This window comes from Amphiprion ocellaris, chromosome 22 (genome assembly GCF_022539595.1).
Source record: "Amphiprion ocellaris isolate individual 3 ecotype Okinawa chromosome 22, ASM2253959v1, whole genome shotgun sequence".
Taxonomy (NCBI): Eukaryota; Metazoa; Chordata; class Actinopteri; family Pomacentridae; genus Amphiprion; species Amphiprion ocellaris.
Genome location: NC_072787.1, coordinates 17,527,531 through 17,552,114, shown reverse-complemented (window position 1 = coordinate 17,552,114; position 24,584 = coordinate 17,527,531). Strand labels below are relative to the sequence as shown.

Genomic DNA, 24,584 nt, shown 5'->3' with positions numbered 1-24,584 from the left:
CCTGAGGAGGTTTGATTATTGTGCAATGAAGGAAAGCAGCCAGAATATAAGCCACTTTCGCTCGTGTTGTGGTGAATTCTGTGACAGATAGTGTTGTGTGGGAAAAGGGGAGGACTTGCCACCGTTCTCACACAGATTTAAAGATCCCAACCATACAGGAAAATCAACATCGGTGGCAATGCATGCTTCAGAGGTGAGGAGGAAATGTCTCTGGAGGTTTGAGTTACAAAGGCGGAGATTTATCAAGGTCAAGCGGAGGTTGGGAAGATGATATCGCTTCAGTCTGTGAAGTGGATGACCCCACTCCTCCCAGAACAAATACCCACACACACAAACTGGCTGACTTATTCTTATATAAGGTACTGCTCCTCTTTCTTCTTCCGTGATCCTTAAACCCACAACAAAAGCGAGTGGTTTAATTTCCTCCACTCCTCATCAGGCCTGCAAAGACCTGGATCCCACCCAGGGGAGATGAGATAACATCCCGCCACCCATCCTCTCACCCCGGCTCTGTCTGCCCCGGGGGGCTTTTGACGAGGACAAACTGAACTGCTTGACCGATCACAAACACACACACACACACACACACACACACACACACACACACACACACACACACACACACTGAATTCCCTGCTTCCGCCTGTGTGTCAGTGTCTGTGTGTGATGAGCTGTGACTACCCAGGCGAAGGGTTTCCTCTGCAGAATGGAGTAGCCATGTTAGGACAGCTGTCTGCGGCTGTGGGCGCCGGACGGACAAACGGACAGACAGGTCTGTCACCGCCATGCTGTGATTATTCCACTGGCCGATCACAGCAGAGATTGTGGTAACGGTGTGAGTGTCAGGACGGGTAAAGTAGTTTTCTGGTACATTTTTCTGGCAGGTGTTCATACTGTTGTTCTCCTCCAGGTTGTGTTTTTCTAGAAAAGGTGAAGTCAGGTTTGTGTGCACCAAGCAGAAGCTGATGACAGCTTTTGTTCTTAAGTTTTATTGATTTGTAACTGAGGACATTATTAGTTAATTTAAATCATATCACAGATGAAAGATGTTTAATCATGTTTTAAGACCAGGATTGGATCACTTGCCAAATGTTGTCAGTCAAAAAGATTCCCAAGTATGCAGGGTGGGACAATTCTGGAGTATATTGTGACGTTAGAGCCATAATTTTCCTCCTGATTTTCTTGCTTGTATGGATTTTGCTGCAATCAGTTTAAACGTAGTTTAACAGCAAGCAAAAAACTTTATAGTTGATGTTATCAAAAACCACAAAATGCTGCTAGATGTTGATTCTTTTCCAGCATTTATCTAATTGGCAAGTTGACGGTTTTCTACAAAGTTAAACATATAGTCAAAAGGGGTTTATGATGATATGATACTTTATTCTTTTAACTCCATACAAATATTACATGTTATGACCACTTTCATTTACCATACATCCATTGAGAAGGCAAGAACATGGCTTTCATTGGGAACACTAATTGGAAGAAACTTTGAAAAAGTATGACTTGAAAACTTTTCAGAACTGGCAGCTGGGCATCATGTCAGAAGCAGATCAGTAATATGAACTTAGCATGGAAGCATTGGCACATTTAATTACAACATCAGTGCCAATGACATGGCAACCCAACAATCCATATTAAACCCAGCTACATAAATAGCAATAATTTGTCAGTATAGACACAAAATGCGCCGTGAACTCTCCCCCTGAGTCTTTTTTAAGGCATTGCAACATTTGGCCAGTCTCCCACATACTTTGCTCTGTGGGTTCCTGGCCCTGCTACACTCTTGCTCCCTAGAACCAAGGTCAGAGAGATAACACTGGCTCCGAGCATGCATCAACTCCCTGCAATGATCAGAGAACAGAAGAATAGAGGCGGTGTTAGTCTTGGGGGAGCATGGTTCCTGTTTTTAACTAAGAATCATTTGTTGTCGTCCAATCTTGGCATGATGTCCCTGCGATGGCAAGAGTATCACAAAACAGACACTGCATAGTGAAGCATTGTATTTATTGTAGGACAAATTGTACCTGGTGATTTGAAATCACACAATCAGCGACTGTGTCAAGCAGGTCTGCAGCAAAACGTCTGTGTTTAGTCATCCAACTCTGAAAACTAGGAGCAGCGGTTGTCTTTAACAGCATCTGCCACCTCTGCATGAAGCGACACTTTGAGAGCTACCTTCAGGCACACAAACAAGAGCCACAAGGTTAATGACGGGCATGCGCTGACCTCCCGGTTAGCAGGGGTTACGTGGCGGGGGTTTGGGGTTTCAGGGGTGCAGCACCTCCGACCGAGATGACAAGTGGTCTGCAGAGTGGCGCCAAGGCTGTGTCTAATCCCGAGTGTCGTTGTGTGGGGGGGTGGGAGTGTTAAGCCACTCTGACAGAAGGCCCTCATGGACCTGCCACTGATCACTGCTGATAATGAGTCAAGCCAGACAGAATTTTACACACTGTCTCAAATGCAATGCGAGCGCGTTAATCAGACCAGCTAATCAGGTCTGAGCTCTTTTCAGTGCTCTCTTGAACAAGTAACAGAGCTGTATTAGCCCTAGTTTAGGTTAGTAGCAGAATCAGCAGTCGGACTTATCTCCGTTTGTGTTGTTGCTTCTCTGGTTCATCAAGCAGGTAGTTGTGAGGCATCCTGAAAAGTTGACTGATTTACAGAGAACGTAGGTGAAACGTCTGGCATATTTTTAACCTTCCGCCCCTCCATTCCTTTGGGTACAGTTAAGGCCGTTCGTCAATGCAGCAGTTTCAGCCTGAGGAGATTCGTATGATGACGTATTTTATCAGTTTGGCAGCCCTTTTGCAAAACTACTAATCAGCTAAACTATGCCAATACACAGGAGCCAAAGAGGTAATTCAGAGGTTCAGCAGAGGACAGTTTTAATATATGCTGATTCACACTAATTCATTCCCAATTCGCAGTGCTCAACAGCTTTAATGGTGTTGCTGGTTGGGACTAGAAGCTAGAAACACTTTGTGAATATGCATGTAGTCAGGTTTGCACATCCATGTGGTTTGGTATGAAATAGTGACAGGAAAGAGCCTGTAATAAAAGTAGTTTCTAGCAGCTGTTGCAAATGCACAGTGATGCAGCTGTACAGCAGCCATGGTTTAGCCAAAAATAAAGTATAGTATATACATGACAAGAAAAACTGGCAAAATCAGCAGTTACATAAAGTGCCTATATAATATCCTCACTAATACTATGGGATTAAATCCACAAGCTCTTTATTCCTAAATGTCACAACTCTCCCAGTTGGATTTACCTGCTTGGTTTGGTATTTGAAGGAAGCTACTACAAAATGAGTGTCTTGTCTTCCTTCCTAGTCTTTTTTGGAACTTGTGGCTTGTTTTCATCAATAGTTTTTGTCCATTTTTTGGTGTTGCCAATGTTCAATATGCAGTAATTATTTTTTTTTTTTTTTTAAACTAGATCTCAGCTTTATTAAAATTTGATTTTGTCCGATCAGAGACACTTTGTACCGGAAAAAGCGGCGGCGGAACAGGGCTTTGTGTACAGGCAAAGGGTGTGAACTCCAAAGTAACCCTCATCATGGGTAAAGTCTTTTCATTACCATGAAGTGAAACGGCTATGGCTTATCTTTGCACGTAATAAAGACGCAGTTTGCAGAGCAGAGCATGCATGTTTTCTTCAAACAAATAGGAAAACACATATCTGTAAGTTCTTATTTACAGTAAGTGAAGAAAGACAACTTCTTATGATGAACTATTTTTCTACATCATTTATTAAAAGATTCCAGGCTTTGCGGCCCCAAGAACCAAGGCAGAGGTGCGTCTCCGCTTGTTTTTCCTATCTGTACCTCCGCTTTGCAAGTCTTTGCATGCAGCCCAACATCTGGACTCCACCTTGGGCCAAAGGTATGAACCTAACTTCAAAAGGCAAAGCAGAGACAGAAGCACACCAAGATGATTTCTCCGCTGACAGGACCAAGTCTAAGCATCTGGCTCAGACCTTATTTTGATCTCCTGCGCTGTATTTCCAGTCGGCCCTCTCAGCAGAGATAAAGGGGTGGAGTGTGGGTACGTAGAGAAAAGCTCAGCAGTGGGGCGTCCTGGTAGCTCACCTGGAAGGGCACGTGCATCGTATATTTAAACTGCGTCCTTAGTGCAGCCTGGATTTGATTCTAGCCCAGATTTTTGCTGTATATCTTTCAGTTTTCCTTATATAATAGACAAAAAATGCCAAAAATAACCTAAAAACCACAACAACAACATTCCTCTAAGGTAGAATAGTTGCTGTTGTAAATGTTTAAGATAAATTTTCAGGCAGTCTAATGGGAACACAGGTTTTTCTTGTTGAAACAAGATGACACAGACGATAGAGAACACCTGGAGTATGAGGAATTGTTTATAGAAGGATGAGAATATAGCAGCTAATGCAATCAGTGATAAATTATGTGGTTTGACAGAAGGGGAGTAAGTGCTACAGTTGGCACAGCACCTCTCAACTATGACTTATGTTTTACATATACAAGTGTTCACACAGTCGTGCTACAGTATATTCTGTTTAGTTGGTGCTTTAACACATGGCAGTGTTAACATGTTAGCTTACAAAACAAGTCAGTCATGAGCCCAGAGCTCGGTGTTGGGAAAACGTGGTGATGATTTAGCACCTTAAGCCTCAATGGCTGCTGTTGTTTATTGACAGTGAGAGTTTCATTGCATATGGATGAGTGAATCATCTCAAGCTGAGAGGTCACAACTTGTGTGCACTGAGAGCAGTGCTGGTTATTGTCTCTGTTAGAGGTCAAAAGTAAGTCACTAGTGTCAGGAGTGGATACTGAATGCCATATGTTACCACGAGTCAGGGTGAGGAGAAAAAAAAAAGAATATGGATCATTTATTCAGGAAATACAGAAACACTGGATGTACTGTATTCCTGTCATGGTTAATAAAAACCTCAGCTTATTGCTATCAGATTTTTACTTTTTTTTTTTACACACACACACGTACAGACAGTGAGAAACTCTCCTCGGGGAGAGAGGGTGTAATAAATCTTAGGCTCGGCGGAGGAGCTGTGTGGTCTACGGTGACTTGTTAATTAGGCATGAATAGCAAAGCCATTATCGGGGCTGGCTTCGTGGGACGAAAAGGAGGCTTGGCACTTGACAAAATACTGTGACTTCAAACCAGAAACGTTTACCTGTTCGCTGTAAACAAATAGTCGGAGTGTGAAACTTTAGCTTTAACAATGCTACAAATATGCTCCCTGATCAGCCATAACATTAAAACTACCTGCCTAATATTGCGTTGGACACAGACACAGGTCTCTGGACGTGCTCTGCTGCTGATACATTGGCTGTGGATCCTCTAGGTCCTGTGGGTTGCAGATTGATCCCTCAGCGGATCGGACTTGTTCCGGCACATCTCATGGATTCTTGATTGGATTGGGTACTTGGGAGTTCATGCAGCTCTTTGGGCTCTTGGTCGTGGTCCTCAAACACGTTTCTGAAGTGTGGGCGGCTGTCGGGTCGGGCTGCTGCATGTTGGGGTGTGCCTTGTGTGCTTAAGTGGGTCGTACCTGTCAAAGAAACATCCACATGAATACCAGGAGCCCATTTTCCCAGCAGAACATTGCATCCTAACCAGATTATCCATGTTATTCCCTCCACCTGTCAGTGGTTTTAATGTTGTGGCTGATCGGTTTGTGTGTGAGTAACATCATGTACAGGATACATGACTCTGATCCCTCTGAAGAGAAGAAAGCCCTCTTTGTCCGGTGACCACAGGCTCAGAGCCACACACACTCATTCTCAGATGCACACGGAGGGAGGCTTAAATTAGACATGGAAGGTCCTTTATTTTACCACCAGAGAGAGAGAGAGAGAGATGCTTTCTGGAGACAGCCCAGGTTCATGTGAAGACGTGTTGAATAAATGGACGGTCTGAAATGTGAGCATGGCTCTGTCCACTTTGCATTTCACTGTGAAGGAATCCTCTGTGCGTGTGAGTTAATCAAACATTCATTGTGCTATTCTGGGACGATCCAAGTGTTCAGAACTATGAAATATGTCTTGCTCTTGATAAAGGGATATTAAAGAGCGAGTCTGGACAGATCGCGCCTCTGCAACCCCGTCAGCAGATACTTTGAATGTGTTTGTTTGGTAAGAGAGCTGGTGAGAATGGGACACACATTCATAGATGTGTGCAAATCATCGCATGCAAGGCTGGTACATGATCTGTCAGACTTAGTGTGAGTCTGGGCCTGTTATCTTATGCAACACTTTGGCTTGAGTACAGGGCTGAAACCACAACACAGCTTCTTGTCATAAAATCTTTGAGCAACACAAATTGTTCTTTTAATGATCTGAGAAGTCATTAAAGTTTCCCCAAAAACGTTTCACAATGACAATCATGCATTTGTGGGTTTGTCCCAAGTATATCTGCTACTGGACAAGGGCTTTGCTGAGTATTTCTTTCACCGGCTCTCAGGATCCTGGAGGGAAGAGAGGCATCTTATCTCCTTGGGGACACAAGTGTCATCTCTCTGTCTTCAGTCACAGCCTCGAGGCAATGAGATGGAAGCTGAGATTGGACATGGGGATTAGTGTTGAGGCTGTCGTTTTAAGATGAAACGCATTTTTTTTTAACCCTCAATGGAAACTTTATGGAGTTTAAAGCAAGGACCAGTTCTTCTACTTGTGGCCTGCCAGAATGGCCTGAAAGTAGGAAATATTTATGCATCATGATTCGTTCAGTTGCCCCTCATTCCCCAATCTCACACAATGGTGCACAAATGTAAAAAGCACACATAGAAAACAATGACTTCCCCCCCTGCTGCCCGCCTGGTGTGGATTGTGTTTGTATTGTGCTGCTGGATCGTTAGGGATGTGGGGGTGGTGTGTGTGCGTTGGATGGCGGGAGGGTGGGAGGGTTGAGGAGGGGGGCATCCGCTGTGATGTAGAGCTGAAAGAGAGGACAGTGGAGCAGGACAGGGCAGTCGTACAGAGCAAGAGCTTCAAGGGCTGAAATAACAGTGGAGGAAGAGACCCTGCTTCCCTTAGACCAGGGAGTTTCCACATGGAAGTTGCTGGCGAAGGAGGATTGCCACTTTTTGAGCATGGTAAATACTGTTTATACTTCTAAGATGATCTAAAACACGCTTTTTGCCTACATTGTTTTTTAAGTTAGATTACCCCTGGCATGACAGAACCAGATGAAGACAGCATTCTGTGCTTCCTGCTTACACAAAGTGGACTCATGCTCATTCAGAGGAGGCGGTGATGTCCGCTGGTGATAACACTGACTAACTCATGCATGTGCGAGTGGATAAAAATCAACCGGACCGTGTTGCTCACTTGTTCAAAATGTCACAAGTGGCGTAAGATTGTCATCTTGCCTCCTTTCTGAAATGGGTCAACAGACACGGTATTGTGTTTCTGTTGTGATTATGCACTTCATTTGCAGTCTGAATAATCTGCCTGATTATGTGATACTTGTCAATGTAATATTTATCAATGAATAATGGCGCTTGTTTGTTGTTCTGCATATAAATATGTGATATTTTGATGATCAAGTTGTAAACAGCGGGTCTTGAACCGCCACAAAGTCTGCACCTGACTGTGGATGCTATAAAGTCGCCTAAATGAACGCACCAATTAACCAAACGAACCCGACTCTCTGAAAGGTCATCTGGGGATTGTGATGGAGGGATTAGAGGAGGAATGCATCAGAGGAGGGAGCAAGAGAGGGATGTGGTGGCAATGAATGGGAATGGATGACTGAGGGATTTTGGTATAATGTCATTTAGGCAATGGAAGACAAAGGATGATGGTGTGTCCACAGACAGCATACAGACGGCTTGATTGACAGGGGCTTTATGCTTTGGAGCTGTGTAGAACTGCAGCGGCACTGAGTTTTACATTCTCACGTGTGTGTTTTCAATTAACTACCAGTTTTGTGCTTGCTTTGTTGAACTTCTGCCACCATGGAATAGATAAATGGATTTATAAAGAGGAAGTAACCACAGATTTGATTTAATGTCTCACTCTGGAACACTAACGCATAAAGCATTTTACTCAAACCCGACTCTTACCGCATTAACTTTGCAAGACTCGGCGGTTTAAGTGGAATAGCATGTCAGAGTGAGACGAGCTGAGTAAGGGGTTAACAGTCTGCAGAGCCACCGTCTTCTGTTTATGTGTTTGCCACGCCGATCAGGCCAGGTAATTACAGTTAGCTCTATTTCCGCTCCCCAGAGCTCGAGCCAAATTAGCATCTTAAGTGGAAAGTCGTGCTCGCGACGCCGGAGCTGGTGTTTCACGGCACTCAAGCTTCCACCTTCACTCGTATGTTTACATTCTTTCACATCTAGAAAGACAATATAGAATGAGTGAATGAAACCTGTTCCTCAGGGTGTGTGTGTGTGTGTGTGTGTGTGTGTGTGTGTGTTCACTTTCTCTGTGTACACAACACATGAAATGTGAATGCACTCTATTGTACTCGTAGCGGCTGCAGAGAAACACATCCACAAATGAACTTTCTTTGGATGGTGCGTGAAATCTGCAGTGCATCATTTGTCACAGATCTCAAAGCCCGAATGTGCAAAATATCAACATGACTACCAAGAAATCAGACAAATGCTGTCTTTCTTAAGTTGAAACTAGGCTGTGTTAAGAGAAAGCTATTATCACCCTGGCTATATTGATTATATAAGAAAGTAGGCACCAATCAGTGTGCTTTGTGTGGACTGGCAGCAGGTGTGGTGCATGATGATCTGGCAGCTTTTGAGGCTATGTCTGTACTTAAATCTCCATGAGTGACACAGCAGGCTCCTGATGGGGGCTGCCATTATTCTTAACAATCGTAATTTACTTTAATCGCCCCGGCTCGGCTCCGCGTGTCAGCCTGTCAGAAGCTAAGACGGGGGCCGCATGATATAACATAATCTACTGTGCTTTGTGAAATCACGTAACATTGTCCCTTCAGCTCGAAAGTGACTTTGTAATAGTCAAGACAGGTGACAGGTCGCAGGGAAAAGCAGCTGTACTGTACATGCATGAGATGGAAATACAGTTAAAAGAGAGAGTGCACTGCACAGTGTCCAGTAAATCACACGTAAGACCTATGGAGTTTGGATATTGCATATATTTTGGTAGCGCAGACACACAGACCTTAGCTTTCTTTGTGGTGACAGTGTAGTGTTTGTCAAAACCACTGTTGCATAAATGTTTGCAGGATGTCCTGGGTTCGGGTCAGATTTTCTGGAACAATAGCTTGAGTCACTCATGCACGCACTCCGTCTCTCTTTGTATCCCTCTTTCTCTCAAACACACACATGGACAGTCAGAGAACTACTTTTAACTTGGATTTCTTTTCTCCACAAGCATTTGCCTTCTCATCACATACTCACGTGTTTTCCTTGTCATTCATTCAAAATAAAGATCCTGTAAGTTTTCAAGACACTTTTTAAAAGGTGTGATAGCCTGAGGTAAGGGTTTGGCAACACAGCATCTAGATTTAGAGACAAATTCCTCTGATTTCTTCCCAGATCTGCTCTCCCTATTTGACTCTGTCGTCTTTCACAACCTGCTGACGTTGACTGCAGCAGATCCTCAGACAACCCAACATCATCGAAGCAGATGTTTTCTGATTTCTCTGACACATTCAAGCTTTATTTTCTCGACACGTTCCTTCCCAAGGGGCTCTTTTCATGACTTCATAACTTGTCATACTCCTGTATACAAGCTAATGTCGGTGTCTCAGGTCCACATTCATCATAGCTGTCAGAGCCAATGTGGTGTACAGAAGGGAGTCGCTGCTGAAAAAGCAGAATCAAAGGCTGCACGGTTTCGACTTGAGGGAGATCGCTGGTGTGGAATGTACTGTAGGTGTGAGCGGGTTGGAGCAGGTTTTACGGTGCTAATCAGCGGTTGACCTGCAGCTTTCACATCTGGACCTCCAACCAGGAAGCGGTTAGTGTCTTTAGACGTGAGCCTCTTTGGCTGTATTATATGTAGCCGCTGTCAGATTGATGATCTATGCATGGATGCAGCAGAAAGAGTGAAGGAGACAGAGAGAGAGAAGTTCATCTGAACTAAACTGTTGACCTTTGGAGGGGACACCTCATTTGTCAGATGTGGACTGGTGTGGAGTGGTTTAACTTAATTACGCCTTTCCACATGGAGCTAGGAGGTCTCACTTGCAATTTCCTCCTGCTTTATATTTGATTCTTTCTGCTTTAACAGTCTTTATTCCCTGTGCAATTCAACTGTCACACTGTGTCTATTGGAGCATTTTCCTGAAATTTAGCAGGTGGGAAGCAACAGTTTTAATTAGTCTAATTTTGAAAATAAGAGAAAGTTTCAAAATATCCCTCTCCGGTTATTGAGTAAACACCTAAAAACTCATCTCAGTGTGTCCAAAACACATATTTTTACATGTTTTATTTCCAAAATAAGCCATTCTCGCCCCTAAATGGCTTACATGTTAGTCAAAGCTGTTGCTTCCTTCAGAATGTCCTAATGCATAAAATTAGTTGCTGCAGCTTGAGCACACCGGCTCACCAAGGACTCTGCTCAAACACTGTAAAACTAGGCCACACAAGGTCAAGTTGTAATACTGGACTAACTCAGCTTTACACGTTGGAACTGTAAACTGATTCTGATGAGGAATAGTTATACGGAAAGCCCCAAACCACAAATGAACAGGATTGCTCAGCCATTGCACTTATTGCGTATGTTGTTCATGATATGTCTTCCGGCATATAAAAAACGCTATATGGTCATGTTAACAAAAGCTTGAAGTTTTTAAATGTTGAGCTACTGAAACCAGGACAAGGTTAGCTTAGCTTAACATAAACACTTTTTAGCATGATAGACATATATAATGACTCTTGTAACTCTGTGCAAATTTATTTTTCATAAAACTCCATTTCTCCTCTGCTCCATTACAGTTTAATATGGAAGACATTATTCAGCTACCTTTGTCTGACAGGAGTACAGTGCAAAATGCTTAGAGCATTCAGACCAATACGAAATAATTTTATGTAGTTGTTTTAATGATGTAATGATTCCAACCAAATACATTAACAACGTGAGTAATTTAAGTTTAGTTTTTCAATTTATAGGTTGCGCAGCTATATTCCTTATGTCAGCCGTATGTGATCTGATATCTGATGGCGCAGCATTTATTACCTTCACGTGGAAGGTTTTTCCCACAAAAAATACAAGAAGCTACAGGGATCCACAATGATATCATCATCATCATCATGAGTATCGTCTGATAGAGGCTCTAAAATGAAATTTCTGCCCAAAATTAACATTGACAGGCAGAAAATACGACGCTGAGTAATAGTTAGCACTCAGTCCTCAGGACAAGGGCACCACATGATAACATTTATTTACTTGTTTTGCATTATGTGAAGGTGTTGACATTAAATATGGCATGTTTTGCATTTAAGTAGTTTTTGTATTTTGCCCAGTTATTATGTACATTTGAAAAACATTTTGCTTTGTGTGAAGAAGTTGGCAGAAATCCAATACTCTGTATCCCTGCATCAAACTCAGCAATGTGATAGTTAAGTAAACGTCTAAACAAGTTATAGTTTGAATGCGGGTTCCTTCTCTTCCACTTTAGTGTCTCTGAAAATACTGGATTACGCTGCCAGACCACTCTGACATAATTGCTACCTACAGGTGATGGAAGACGCCACTATGATTCAACACTCGCAGCGTAACACAGAAGCGCACGAGAAGATAGAAGAGCAGTGTGGGAGGGCTGCTCGAACCCACCATCACTGGACGAGCTCATAAATCATTCAGTGTTCAGATTAAATTCCCAACACATGTCTGGTTTCAGGTGGCATGTTAACTCCATGTGACCTCTGTTGTTTTAAAAGGTTGCTATCATCATGTATTCACAACGCAGGGGCACCTTCTTATTCATTATTTTTAATCCCTGGGTGCTGCAACCTAAGCGTATTTTAATGGAATTAACAGAAGTTGAGTGATGGCTCAGCAGTTTTGCCTGGTGAAGGTGCATCTGAGAAACGCTCGCACACTGATTCAGCAGTTATCACATGGGGATGTGATAAACTGAAATGTTCTTTTATTCAAACAAGAATCTGCAAAAAATGGCAGCAATTATTGTAATACTAGAAACTGTTAAGAGGTGGGATTTGTAGGATTTCGGCGGACTCACATGGGCTTATAAAAAGCGGTAAGTGCTTTGAAAGTAAATACTGTTAGATCATGTTGAAGATATCTTTGCATCTAAGTTCTCCTTTCAGCTTTTTCTTCTTTCACCTGCTGTTGATTTGTTTCCATGGTTCTTCTGTTTTGTTTGATCTCTTTTTCCATCTCAGCCTCCCACTGGCATTTCTTAGCCATTTGCTTTTTCTGTTTTCTCCCATCAGTCTTTGCAGGGCATGCTCTCCTCCCTTCACTCTGAGCTTGACATTCAGAGGTATTTGATGAAAATCCAATTGCCCCACAGAGTTAGTCGCTGTTTTATCTTATCTGCATCCTGTGTGTGTGTGTGTGTGTGTGTGTGTGTCACTAACATCAGCTGTGCGACCATGTTCCCAACTCTTCCGTGTCTCCAAGCGTCTGCCCTGTCTGTGCCTGCCAGCCCACCTCGGCTGGATGAACCACTTGTGGCCCCGAAAGCACCCACAAATGTCAACTGCACTTAATATAAAGCGCTTAAATTCTTTATTTGTCTGTACACATATAAGTGCGAGCGAACAGCAGCATGTGCTCGCAGGTGGGTTGAAGATAACCAGAAGGACCCGGCCTCGTGTCTCCCGCTACATTAGCTCTGCAGCTGCCAGGGAAGATGAGCTTTTCATAAAGAGCCCAGTGTTCACTGACCCCTCGGTGTCGGTCCTATCTCGTCCCTGTGGTGCAGATCACCTTACAGCGCCGCACAATAACTCAATGGGCTCTGTAGTCATGTCACACATCGTCTTATTGTAGCCGTGGCTCGAGGATGCCACGTCATGCAGCTCTGATTACAGAACGCAGGACTGATCTTAAAGTTGTGATGACACAATTCCTGATCCTTAATCAGTGGTTGAAATGAATTTCATCCTCTGGACTCACATTGTAGGAGGTTGTTTGATCTCTTTCAGTGTGTCTCTGCTAGTATCTTTACTAACCGTACTATCATGCAGGTGTTTTGAAGTGGCGAATCCTGTGGTATGATTAGAAACTTGAAGAAATGTGATAACTTTATTTGTGTTGGCATGCAGTAGTGACCCACAGTGATAACATTTCTGTGCACATTTGCATGACTGCAATGTTTTTAGCCAAAGTAAACATCAAAGTTTCTTTACTCCTGCTTGTCAAAGAAGGCGTGACTCAAAACACACTTTGCATATACAATACAGCGTTATTTTCCACTCTACCAGTTGCATCCTGTTTTGAAGAGTGTGTTCAGTGTAAAATTTTAAATTTTTGTCAGTTTGAGATGCATGTGTAACATTTTCTTGTGTAGAGCATCTCCATGGTCTCACCCTTACTGTTTTGTTTCCATGTGCCTCCCACTCCAGAGCAGAAGCCCAAAGCACGGCCCCAGCCCCCAGCCCAGTGTCGGCGACCAGGTCGACCACCTCTCCCTGGCCTCCCTGGAATCGCTGGACGCCATGTCCGAGACTGATGCGCCCACAACCTTCACCCGCGGCAGTCGGGTTCGTGCCAGCCTGCCTGTGGTGCGATCAACCAACCAGACAAAGGACCGCTCACTAGGTACGTCGTTTGTTCAACTTTTGGGTTGATGAGAGTTTAGTTAGTTGAGAAAATGCCTTTGTACTTTGATTAGGCTTTGCTGCATGTTGTTGACAACAAAAGAGTTCAATTAGCTGTCTTGCGATGCTGTTTTTCCGCTTAACTGGTCTATTTAGAATTTATTGAGAATAAAAACGATATCTGAAATCTTCACATTTTTAATTGACTTTGTGAATAAGCTGAGAGATTAGTAAAGTAGCATTAATCATGTTTGATAAGGCTGTTTTAGCATAATATTGGCATAATTTAAGAACTCTGCAGTATCTCCTCACTACACCATGATCTCACAGTTTTACCTTTACAGTCAGGATCTTCTACTCTTCTCTTTCCATCTTCTCTCCACCTCAGCTTGCAGTTTTGTTTTAATTATAATTCATTTCTTCTGTAGTGAAAGATAGGGCAAAGCATCCACAGTATGCCATCGTGTTATTGACAGGATTAGAAATGGGTCGTCTTATCAACACATGGTGCTTCATTTGCATACATATGCAGAAAGAGCGTTGTGTGGAAGCTGTGCAGAACTAGGTTGCAGTACTAGGCTGAGAGTGATGCAAAGAGTTTGAGAACTCTCAAACGCTTTGCATCACTCTCAGTCTAAGTTTTCAAGCATAGCTCACAACTCAGCACGCCATCTGCTATTGGATAATAGGAAAGCATGTGAGTGGCGTGCCTTTTGACCAAAAGTGAAAATGAATGAAACTGCAGGGTGTTGTTTTCTGCTTTTTTCGGTAGTGTCTGTTGCTTAGCTTGAGAAGCAGAAAAGCTCATGCAGAAACAACACAACTAAAAGGTTTTACAACACACGCATGCACAGGAACACACATGCTCCATCACTCGCTCTCTCAAAACTTCAAAAAACATGAGGACAAAGCGTTAGGACAGTGGGGGGTTATGGTGTGATGAAGGGGGAGGAGGGAAAAAAAGAGGGGCACCACTTTACGACAGTGTCCCTCCCACAGTCTCAGACACACAAACACTCAGGAACACGCTTCACTTAGTCCCAACGGACATTTGGGGCTTCCTAGTATCTGCTGCTGCAGGAGTTTCGGCGTGGTCTTTTCAAGGGCATCAGCTGAAAACAGGAAAATCCTTAAAACCTCTTAAGTGAGTATCATATTCGTTCTAGAGCGTTGCATCAAGTGTATCTCAGAGTATTGTATTTTGTGGCTGTAATATAGTGTTTTACTACCTTTTTCTTGCACTTTAAACTTTGCATTTACATCAACGGACACAGGAGGATATTTCCATAGCTGTTTTAGTTTCAGCTTTTACGTTTCACTGCAGAGATGTATAAACCTCTGCTCTGCTGTGCCCATTTGGTCAGAAAACCCACCGGCCATTTGTTTCCAATTCTCAGTGAAACCAGATGCTCTGGAATGTAGCACTCTTCCTCGTTATAGCTGAGCTATTCAATATAATTGCAGCAAATAATATGAATGCTAAAGAAGTGCAGCGTTCATAACGCGTGCTCGATCAATGGCGCTTTGTCATCAAACTCGTTCGCTCTAGTTGCTCACATCTGGATGAAAACCGGCCGAGTGTTAACATAACAGCTCTCAGGGGAAAGATGAAGTTATTCTGCAAATGGGCACTTTGTTAAGTTATTACTACACAGGAACCCAGACAGACCAGAAAGAGCACTGGATAGACTCAGCAATTTTATTTCCTGGATTTGCCCTCTGTCTGTCTCACTCTGTCTCGTGGAGCATGTAGGATCTTGTATAATATTTCACCAACATCTGGTAGCTTTTACTGGCTAGGCCCTTTTATGGGGTTTCACCAAGTAGAACCATACCTCCTTATTCTCTAAAGCAAGACTATTTTCAGCGCACAAATGCAAAAGTGACATCAAAATGAATCACGTCGCGTCGTTTGTCTCTGCACTTTATGAAAAGTGACAGTCTGGATGATTTGTATGAAATATGAGCAAGCACAAACTCATTTAGCCTCTTTGATCATTTCATTAAGCCCTATTGTTGCCACAGATTGCTTATATAATACAGTTTGGAGCTATGAATCAGAGACTGGAAATAGAAATGTGTTTTTTTCCTCCTGGCATTGTTTATACAAGTGCAGTGTGGGCGTGTCCATAAATTTTGTGGGAGAGACATCTGTTTTTGTAAAGCACAGTACAGATGCCCCACCCAGAGTTCAGAGGTTCAAGCTTTGGTTTTTTTTTGATGCACAACTTGTGCTGTTCCACCCTTATCAGCACATGGCCCTGCTTTTGTCCTCAATTCCTGCCCCAGATCACAATTTTAATATCAATTAATTTGTCTGCTTTTCAGTTGAATGTACACCATCCTGTAATATTTGCAGGAGTCGAGTGGAAAATTTCATGCAAGGTTACACCTCTTGCAAATACGCAAATGAAAATCTGCTGGAAAACTATACACAGAAGAACTCTATTTGTGATGCACTTTGATTTTTGATGCCCTCTGTCCCACAATTCAGGCTAGAATGCATTTTGAAGCCCATTTGAAAAGCCAAAATGATCTTTTCGTAATTCAGAAATTGTGATTGTAAATGACATGAGCCAAGTTGCACCATTCAACACAAACCCAATCAGCAAAATCAAAAGATAGGTGTGTTCTGTTTATCTTAGACAGGGTTTAGTAGTACAAATGGTGAATTAAGAGCAATGTTTACATGTGCCACAATCACCCATTGATTTGTGGAGTACTGCTTTAAAACCTTGAGTTTGGAAGTTGACCGTCCCTGTATTTTATATTTGGAAACCTGCTCATACAATTGCTCAAACAATAACAACCACAAAGATAGCCATCCCCACAATAATACCTTGCAATATTAGCTATTTAATTCTAAATAGAACCATCATTTACAAATTGAACATCATGCTGTATTGAAGGAGATTTAAAACTAGCGATTGAGACATAAACTTGTTGGGAAGATGTTCATTAAAGTAATAAATCAAGTGAGAAATATAATCATTTTCTTATAAAGTTCTATATCATTGAACTTCTTCTTGCAGTTAGAGGACAAATCCCCTGTTGGTTGTTCACAAAAATACAGGTTTAAGTCACTTCCACATTGGCTTCACTTTCCAGACCCAAAGACTGCATCCATGTTTTATATACAGTCTATAGATTTGTGCTTATTTTAGTGTGGATTAAAGTCAGCACTGAGATAGCTTTCATGACCAGACATTGACTACTGTGTTGTGACAGGCAGAAATTCTGCAGATAAATTTCATTTTTAGTAAAATCAAGTATCAGAAGTGTTTTTGGCTCACTCAAACTGCAACACACCTGCCAGTTCTGTTTTGGCGTTGTTTTCCACTGTGACATTAATCCAAACTGATCACTAATGTGGGTTGCTAAGTCAAGACATTGTGCAACAGCTTAACTGTAAAAGCCTTCTACCGGTTTGTAATCAGGTTTTTTTTCTTTTTTTTTTTAACCGTTAAGGAGCTGCGTGAAATGTCGTATTTGCACCAACAGATTAACGCTGCAAGCTCGACTGAACTTCTTCAGCATTTGAAAAACAGCAAGATTACCGTCTGGGGGAGAAACGGGACTCTGTATCACTGCTCATGCAGAAGTCACATGCTTGTGTTAGTCATAGGAAAGATTTGAAAGGAGTTTACTTTGTGGCTCATCACCCTGTTGCCCTGCTTTTCTCCCTCTGTAGGTGTACTGTACCTGCAGTACGGGGACGAGACCAAACAGATTCGCATGCCTAATGAGATCACCAGCATCGACACAATCAGAGCTCTGTTTGTTAGTGCCTTCCCGCAGCAGCTCACCATGAAGATGCTGGAGTCGCCCAGCGTTGCTGTCTACGTCAAAGACGACATGAGGAACATGTACTACGAGCTCGCTGATGTCAGGTAAAGACGCATGTTTGTGCGTGATAAACAGAAAGTGGGGTTGAAGAGCATATATTGTGTTTTGGGAACAGGACATCCAAGGTTCAGAGTATTTTCACTAGTCCTTTCCTGCTTCCCTCCTGGAGCCCTTTCTGTCCTTAACTCTCCCTGAACAGGAAATGTCTCTGGCCAGGAAACCTATTTGCTTCCTTTTCCCTCTATGTTTAACAGATAGTAATGTGGAGATGCAGCCCTTCTGACAAAATCCCTCTAATGTACTCAAGCAAACTGAAGAGACTTTGTGACTTTCTGCCCTGCTTTCCTCACTCCTCATGTGAAAGTTTGTCTCTGAAAACTTTGAGCAATGTGAGCTTTTGTTAAGGCACTTCTGTGCTGCAGTTTCCAAAATATTGTGTACTATGTTGTGCATCATCATTTACAGGCAAAGACACATAGTAGCTCACAGTTTGTTTTTTTAAAATTCTTTCTTGCACCTTACTGGTGTGGTATTCACCTGCATGTCCTGGTTATAATACAGCACAATCTTTGTGCTGAGGAAGCGTACAGCCATTTATCGTAGTTTTTTCCCGTGGAAAAAAACAAAAACAAAGGAAAAAACACTACTCTTAAAGGAACTTTGCTCCTTTGTTTGCAGAGTTCCCGCTCCAGTGCAAAGTGTACTCTGTGACTAATTCTTTATCAGGGCTGTAAAAAATTGTCTCGTGATGGCTTAAGGTTGGTACTGCTGTCCAGACTTTTCTGTATCGCCATAGAGAGAGAGTGAGATCAGCAAAAGAACAAACAGATCCGCCGTCCGTTTGTGTAGCTGAGCCACCTCTCAGCACAGCATTAGTGGATGTTTTCTTAGACTTTGAGATTTAGAGGAAATGTCACATAACAGAAGACTGTCGGAGCCTCCGTCGGGGTATGTGCGCTTGGGAGGGTTGTTGCAGAGATCCAGGCTGAGGCAGGATCGCCCGCTGTCTGACGGTGATATCTGGGCCGCCTTCTTACCGCCGCACACCTCTTCGCCCTACAGGAACATCACAGACCACTCCTGCCTGAAGGTTTACCACAAAGATCCAGCACAGGCCTTCAGCCATGGAGCCCGACCTGCCAACGGCGATGCCAGGGTGAGTATTTAACTAACGCAGCAGGGAAACGACTCTCATTCATAGCAGCAGCAGATAGAATAGTGAGCCCGGCCTCCAGTTCTTCTTATTCTCACATCCTGTTTGCAGTTAATGGAAGGAATGTCCCCCTGCCTCTTGTTAATCTGTTTAGAGGGGGTCTCATATTGTTCTCCCAGGGGCCTGCATCTGGGCCTCCCCTATACGCTCTGCTGCAGCTTGTTTGAGGGACAATTGAACTCAATTCGCAGGACTATTTCTCTTTCTCCCTTCCAATATCAGCTCTAATCTCTCTTCCTTCTTCTGACTCTACTGTGTTTGTTTCCTGCTGACGTAACAAAACCCCAAATAACCCTTTTCCTCGAATGTTCATCCTCAAAATCCGCCTCTAATCCGCCTGACCCTTCATCTAACCTCGCTGCTCCTCTCTGCCCGCCACAGATTTACAGTTGGCATCGCAGCACTATTGTGATACTGCAAATTTGACATTAGCCTTAGTTATAATCCCATTGCCACATAAGTGAGCTGTGTGTATCACGTCAGTATATAGTCAAATTTCTAAAGTTTAAAGCAATGATAAGGCAAATCTAATGCCATCCAATGACATTATGACTTTTAGGTGCTGCAGAGCCTCTTTTTATTGTCTGCTGCTAATAGGCAAGTTGCTTCGGCTGTCTTTCGCTGATCGGGTCCTTCATGAGGAAGCGAACATAAGAAAGCGGTGGGAAAAACATACGAGTAAAAAAGCGAATGGACAGTTTAAGTGTGCAAATAGCGTAAGAGCAGGAAATTTAATGTTAATACAGTTGTGCCGAACCTCTTTTTGTTACATTTTTTACAGCTCTTCCTATTTAATAAATCTGGGATTTGCTGAATCTGCTGGTTGGAAAAACGGTAATTTGTGCTCAGTGAACTGCAATGCGTTAAGCGAAGAGACGCCAGGCAACTTCGCATGAGTTCCTGTGCAAACATTGTGAAATCTTGGCATTAGGTAAGGGAAGCAGAAGAAGACTGTTGTCATGAATAGTTCTGTCACTGTTTAACCAAGCAGCCATTGACACAGACGCAGAGATTGGAAGTGGCTATGAGGTGTGGTGAAAACACACTGCAGAGAGGAATTAGTAAGATGACATTTGTAGCAGTGATCCAACAGTTGGTTTATCGTGAATATAATATTTTACTGACAGAAATACATACATTGTGTCTTTTTTTGTCTTTTTTGTAAAGATTCACACTGTATTTTGTTTGCCTTTTAAAAACTAGAGACAATATATTTTCTTCTAGCCTGTGTCTGTGTTTTTTTCTTGCCAACCTCTTGGCTGCACAAAGCAAAACTCTACAACCTAACGAGCACCTGTTCACACAGTTTTCCAGTGGAGGGATGCCTCACATCTGTTTGGGCTATAGAGAGTCCTCTTATCGTGCAGAAATGTCAGGCCTCAGATCTGGTTCAAAGCCGGATCCACCGTTGCCGCTGTTACTGATAGAAGCTTCCTGGCCAGTAAAACCTACATCGAGGTGTCCCTGCTTATAAACATCAACTTTGCTGTCTTTCAGTAATTCATACAAGGTGGACAGATGTGGGCAGTAGCTGATAAGTAGCTCGATAAGCTGCAGACTGTGATTGTTTTGCATTTGCGCCTGATGAAGTTGCAGAAACTATTTTGAAATGCTAATCTGCACTTATGTATTGGATTGCGCCTGAAGCAGCGCGTGCTTTGTATTCATTGAATAGTCAATAGTGGCTGTCAGCGGAAATATTATGTACACATAGCTGGAGGAGATATTTTGTAAACAGAGCTTCATTTATTGGTTCACCTCTGATCTGCTCTCCTCGAGGCGATCATCTTCATTTTAATATTTGCTCAAAGATGAAAAATTGAATATTTGTCTTGTCTGTTAGTTACAATTATCCTTATTAGCAACCATCTGTTTCATCACCATTATATACACATCAGTGTAATACATCCACTCATTCAATGTTTACTCCCTTCTCCGTGAACATTGCAGCACAGCTCCTCCTTATCTGTTTAGCTTGGCTCATTCTGAGACTCTGCAGTTTGTGAGTCAGTTTACAAACCGACTCCATCTCTGACACGGCAAGACATCGAGGCAACATTTTGCATCCCTGCCAGATATGCGGCCCTTATTATTGGAAGCTTAAGACCATGGTGGAAACATAAGTCTGCCTTTATTTGCCTGATATGGCTGCTCATGTTTGTTTTTTGAGCTTTTACTCCCTTGTTTTGTCTCAAAGCATTGAGTTATGCATGTTGCATGGACGAAATCTGCGTATTTTAGGGATATTTGAAGATATTTTAGCTCCAAAGGTGCAACATCTGTTTGGGATTGACAAGTAGGCTCAAGCTGTTCTTATATTGCAGGTGCTGGAATTGGAAAAAGTAGTCAGAGATGTTATTTGGTGCTCCAGAGAAATTCTCCACACAAGGGCAAATATTCTTTTTATGGGCAAGCACCTTAAATAGTTGGAGTCATTTGGGTTTGATGATGTAGCTCAGTGCTTTTCAGATTTTCTATTATGTCTTTCACTGCTTGGTCAGACGTGTTGCAGCCACATTTATAGGCCGTGTGAACTTTCTCTCTCTCTCTCTCTCTCTCTCTTTTTATGCTTTTGTTATCACAGCCGAGCCGGAGCCCTTTGTTACAGTACACTTTGAGCAGTTGTTGTTTTCCAGTTCATACTCGCACACCTCCTCACGCAAGTGTCACACCCACTATATTGTTCTATTCACTGGGATAATCTGCGTTGGCACCGGGGGAAAAAAATAAATCAAGACGGCGCTAAAAAAGCAACGTGTCAAAAACTGTACCTGAAGTTTTTTGAAAGAACTTTGCATTAGGTTTTTTGACTTGTCTTGACTTCTAGGTGTAACCCATGACTCATACCTTGAAGGAACAATAGCTTGTTTGTTTGACAGGAATAGACGGCACAAAAGATGGATTGGAATCTGCCCTGCGTTTGACACTTCTAGTGCGGCATTATCACATATTCAGGGGATATATCACTGTTTATCTGCTAGATTTTAAATAATGTAAATAAAAACAAGGAATGCAAAATATACTGTGCACATTCTCACTTGTAGTTTCGTTGCTGCTATTACTGTATGAATCCAAATTTGGCTTTGTTTCATATTGACTATATCACATTTTGTGACGCAGCAAAACCTCTGAATCTGTTTCATTGCGTTTAATTGGTGGGTGCATGATGCGTATTTAATATATTTCTTTTTTGGTTTGCCTAAGCCGTGACAATGAAAGTAGAGGAAGTAATACAAAGATCAGCCAAAGGTAACCATGTAGAAATGTGATAAAATGGTTCACAATTATACTAAAAACAGACACCAGGTGGCTCACCACATTAACCAGACATCCTCTTACTTCTACTATCTATCTGTAAGATGCTCACCTCCTTGTTCATACTCTAGTTTTACCACCTACAGCTTCATTGTTCATATATTCTGCTTAACCAGGAAAGCCACTCTAGTTAATTGAGGTCGGGTTGTTGTGCATTAGCCTTCAATCGTCCTTATACGTGGTTGGACTAAAGCGCAGAGGCCCACATTAGCTGACTGTTTAAACAGACAATAGTAGACAGATCTTGTTGCAAATTAACCAACTAACCCTGGGGGTGCACATAAAAAATCCTTTTCTTTACAAAGCTTATCTCCAAGAGAGCTTGTTTAAAGTTGAGAAAGCAAGAGAAGAAATGAAAGAATCTTGCGTTCATGTCTTCTAATATTGTTTTTTAGAAGCCTGTGGGTATAATATCCAGGTTTTAAAGTGTAATGCTGTGTATCTAGTGTTTGTAGCCTTGCAAGTACTTATTCTCTGCTGCTGGAAAAATGCTGACAGTCTGTTTCCTTTGAAAGGCAACAGTGTAAACTGAGTGAGATGGATGTTTTTGTTTCAAGGGCAACTTCAGTCCAGAAATACAAGATATACACAAAATAAATAGTAGCTGAAGCTCCCAAGTGGCAGAAGTATGCTGTGTGGTTTACTGACCAAATTTATGCTTGAGGAAATTTTTTAGTAAGCGTTTGTCTTACATTTTAATCATTGTTAGTGGGAATACAAAATGCATTTTTTCTATTTATAAGTCTAGAATAATTTACTATGTGCTTTTGTGTTCTTTTCCAGATGCACAACGAGATGGCACATGCCAGCCGCGATGGCCAGCACCCTCTAAGACATCCCCCGATGGGTCCCCCAGCACATCACCCCATGCAGGGAGCACTCCCCCCGACTCCCCACTCCATGCCTCCATCCCCCTCCAGAATCCCATTTGGCCCACGACAGGGATCTATACCTGGGAACGCCACTATTCCCAGAGACCGACTGTCTAACGCCAACCCTCCAGCCCGCTCCATCTCGCCCTGTCCCAGTGCCATCCTGGAGAGGCGGGACGTCAAGCCGGATGAGGACGTGGGAGGGAAGAGCCACAGTCTAGCTCGGGGAAATGAGGGCTTGTATGCAGATCCGTACCTGCTCCAAGAGGGGCGGATGACAATGGCTGCAGGCCACGGACCACACCCCAACCCTGGGCTTGAGGGTCCAGAACACGGTTTGGGGGGATTTCACCGTGCCTCCATCCGCTCCACAGGCTCCTACAGTGGGCCCAGCCCCACAGACACTATGGATCACCCTTCACTGTACAGGCAGAAGTCCAGAAACAGTCAGCTGCCCACTTTGGGTTCCAAGACTCCTCCTCCATCCCCTCATCGGATGACTGAGGTCCGGATGATTGACATCCATAGTGGGCCTCCTCATGGTGTTCCACCTCATGGTGTTCCACCTCATGGTGTTCCATCTCATGGTGTTCCACCTCATGGTGTTCCATCTCATGGTGTTCCACCTCATGGTGTTCCCATGGAGAGAAGCTCACCAGTGCGCCAGTCCTTCAGGAAGGAGGAAGTAGCGGGGACTAAACCCCGGAACAACATGGGATCACCTGTGGTTACAGACATCCAGGGTCACATCCAGGGGCCCATCCCAGCTGCCAGTGACCATCAGACACGGTAAGATCCCAGCGGGGCCGAATGTTCCGTACAGTGGGATTGATTAGATTAGGATTAAGACGTTGCATGGGAGCATGGACTAACTCTGCATCCCACTTTCATCCTAACCACAAGCTGCTGATTTTCAGTCCCTGGTCCGGACTCTGTTTCATCATTCATGACTGTGAGCAAGAATATAACCTGTCCACTCGCTGTCTCCAGATCTGCACATTAAGTACAGCAGAATAATGCACATCATTATGCATCAGTTCGGTTTGTGTATACAACCAGCTCTTGCTTGTCTGACCATTGTTTTCACAGTCTATTCAAATTTTCTGTTGTTGATGATCATAGAATGTGTAGCTTCAGACATGGCTACCAGCAATGAAACAGGATAGCGTCTGAAAGCTCCATTAACATACTGTATATTTTTCTGTTACTCTGTGACCAGTGTTCCAACAACAATCCTGTGGAGTCCGCTCAGTTTGGGTAATCCGGCAGATATTTGGGTACCTGGTTTAGGTTTGTCTACTCTTACTGAGAGCACATAAACATGGAGAGAGGGCAAGAGGGATGCTTGCTCCTTTGACAGACTTACTACAAGGGGGCTACGGGGGTTATATATGTACCTAAGAAAACCAAAGAAAATATTGACCAGGTTAAATAAGTATTTGAAATACCAAATCAGTCAAACAGATCAGGCTGGACCACCTGGGAAGCCCTAAACTCCAATTAGAAATGCCCTGGGAATATTATAAAAGGAATTTGAAAAGGAAAAGTACTGTACTTAGCTTTCAAAATAAACACAGTCCCACTTAGTGCTCTGCAGCTGTCATAGAATGTATTTATATGAA

The 24,584-nt window shown here is 43.0% G+C and overlaps 1 protein-coding gene across 18 annotated transcripts in view; it reads left to right on the top strand.

Moving 5' to 3' along the window:
- Positions 1-24,584, top strand: part of si:ch211-285f17.1 (sickle tail protein) — a 115,760-nt gene that overhangs the window by 73,498 nt on the left and 17,678 nt on the right. For 11 of the 18 annotated variants that reach the window (XM_035956389.2, XM_035956386.2, XM_035956388.2 and 8 more), the window contains exons 3-7: positions 12,385-12,465; positions 13,522-13,717; positions 17,408-17,606; positions 18,625-18,718; positions 22,874-23,751. In XM_035956389.2, coding sequence (XP_035812282.2) covers positions 12,385-12,465; positions 13,522-13,717; positions 17,408-17,606; positions 18,625-18,718; positions 22,874-23,751 — 1,448 coding nt within the window. Of the gene's footprint in view, positions 1-6,941; positions 7,093-12,384; positions 12,466-13,521; positions 13,718-14,726; positions 14,861-17,407; positions 17,607-18,624; positions 18,719-22,873; positions 23,752-24,584 lie in introns of those variants that run through there. The other 7 variants (XM_023288333.3, XM_035956396.2, XM_035956397.2 and 4 more) reach the window with 4 other exon arrangements.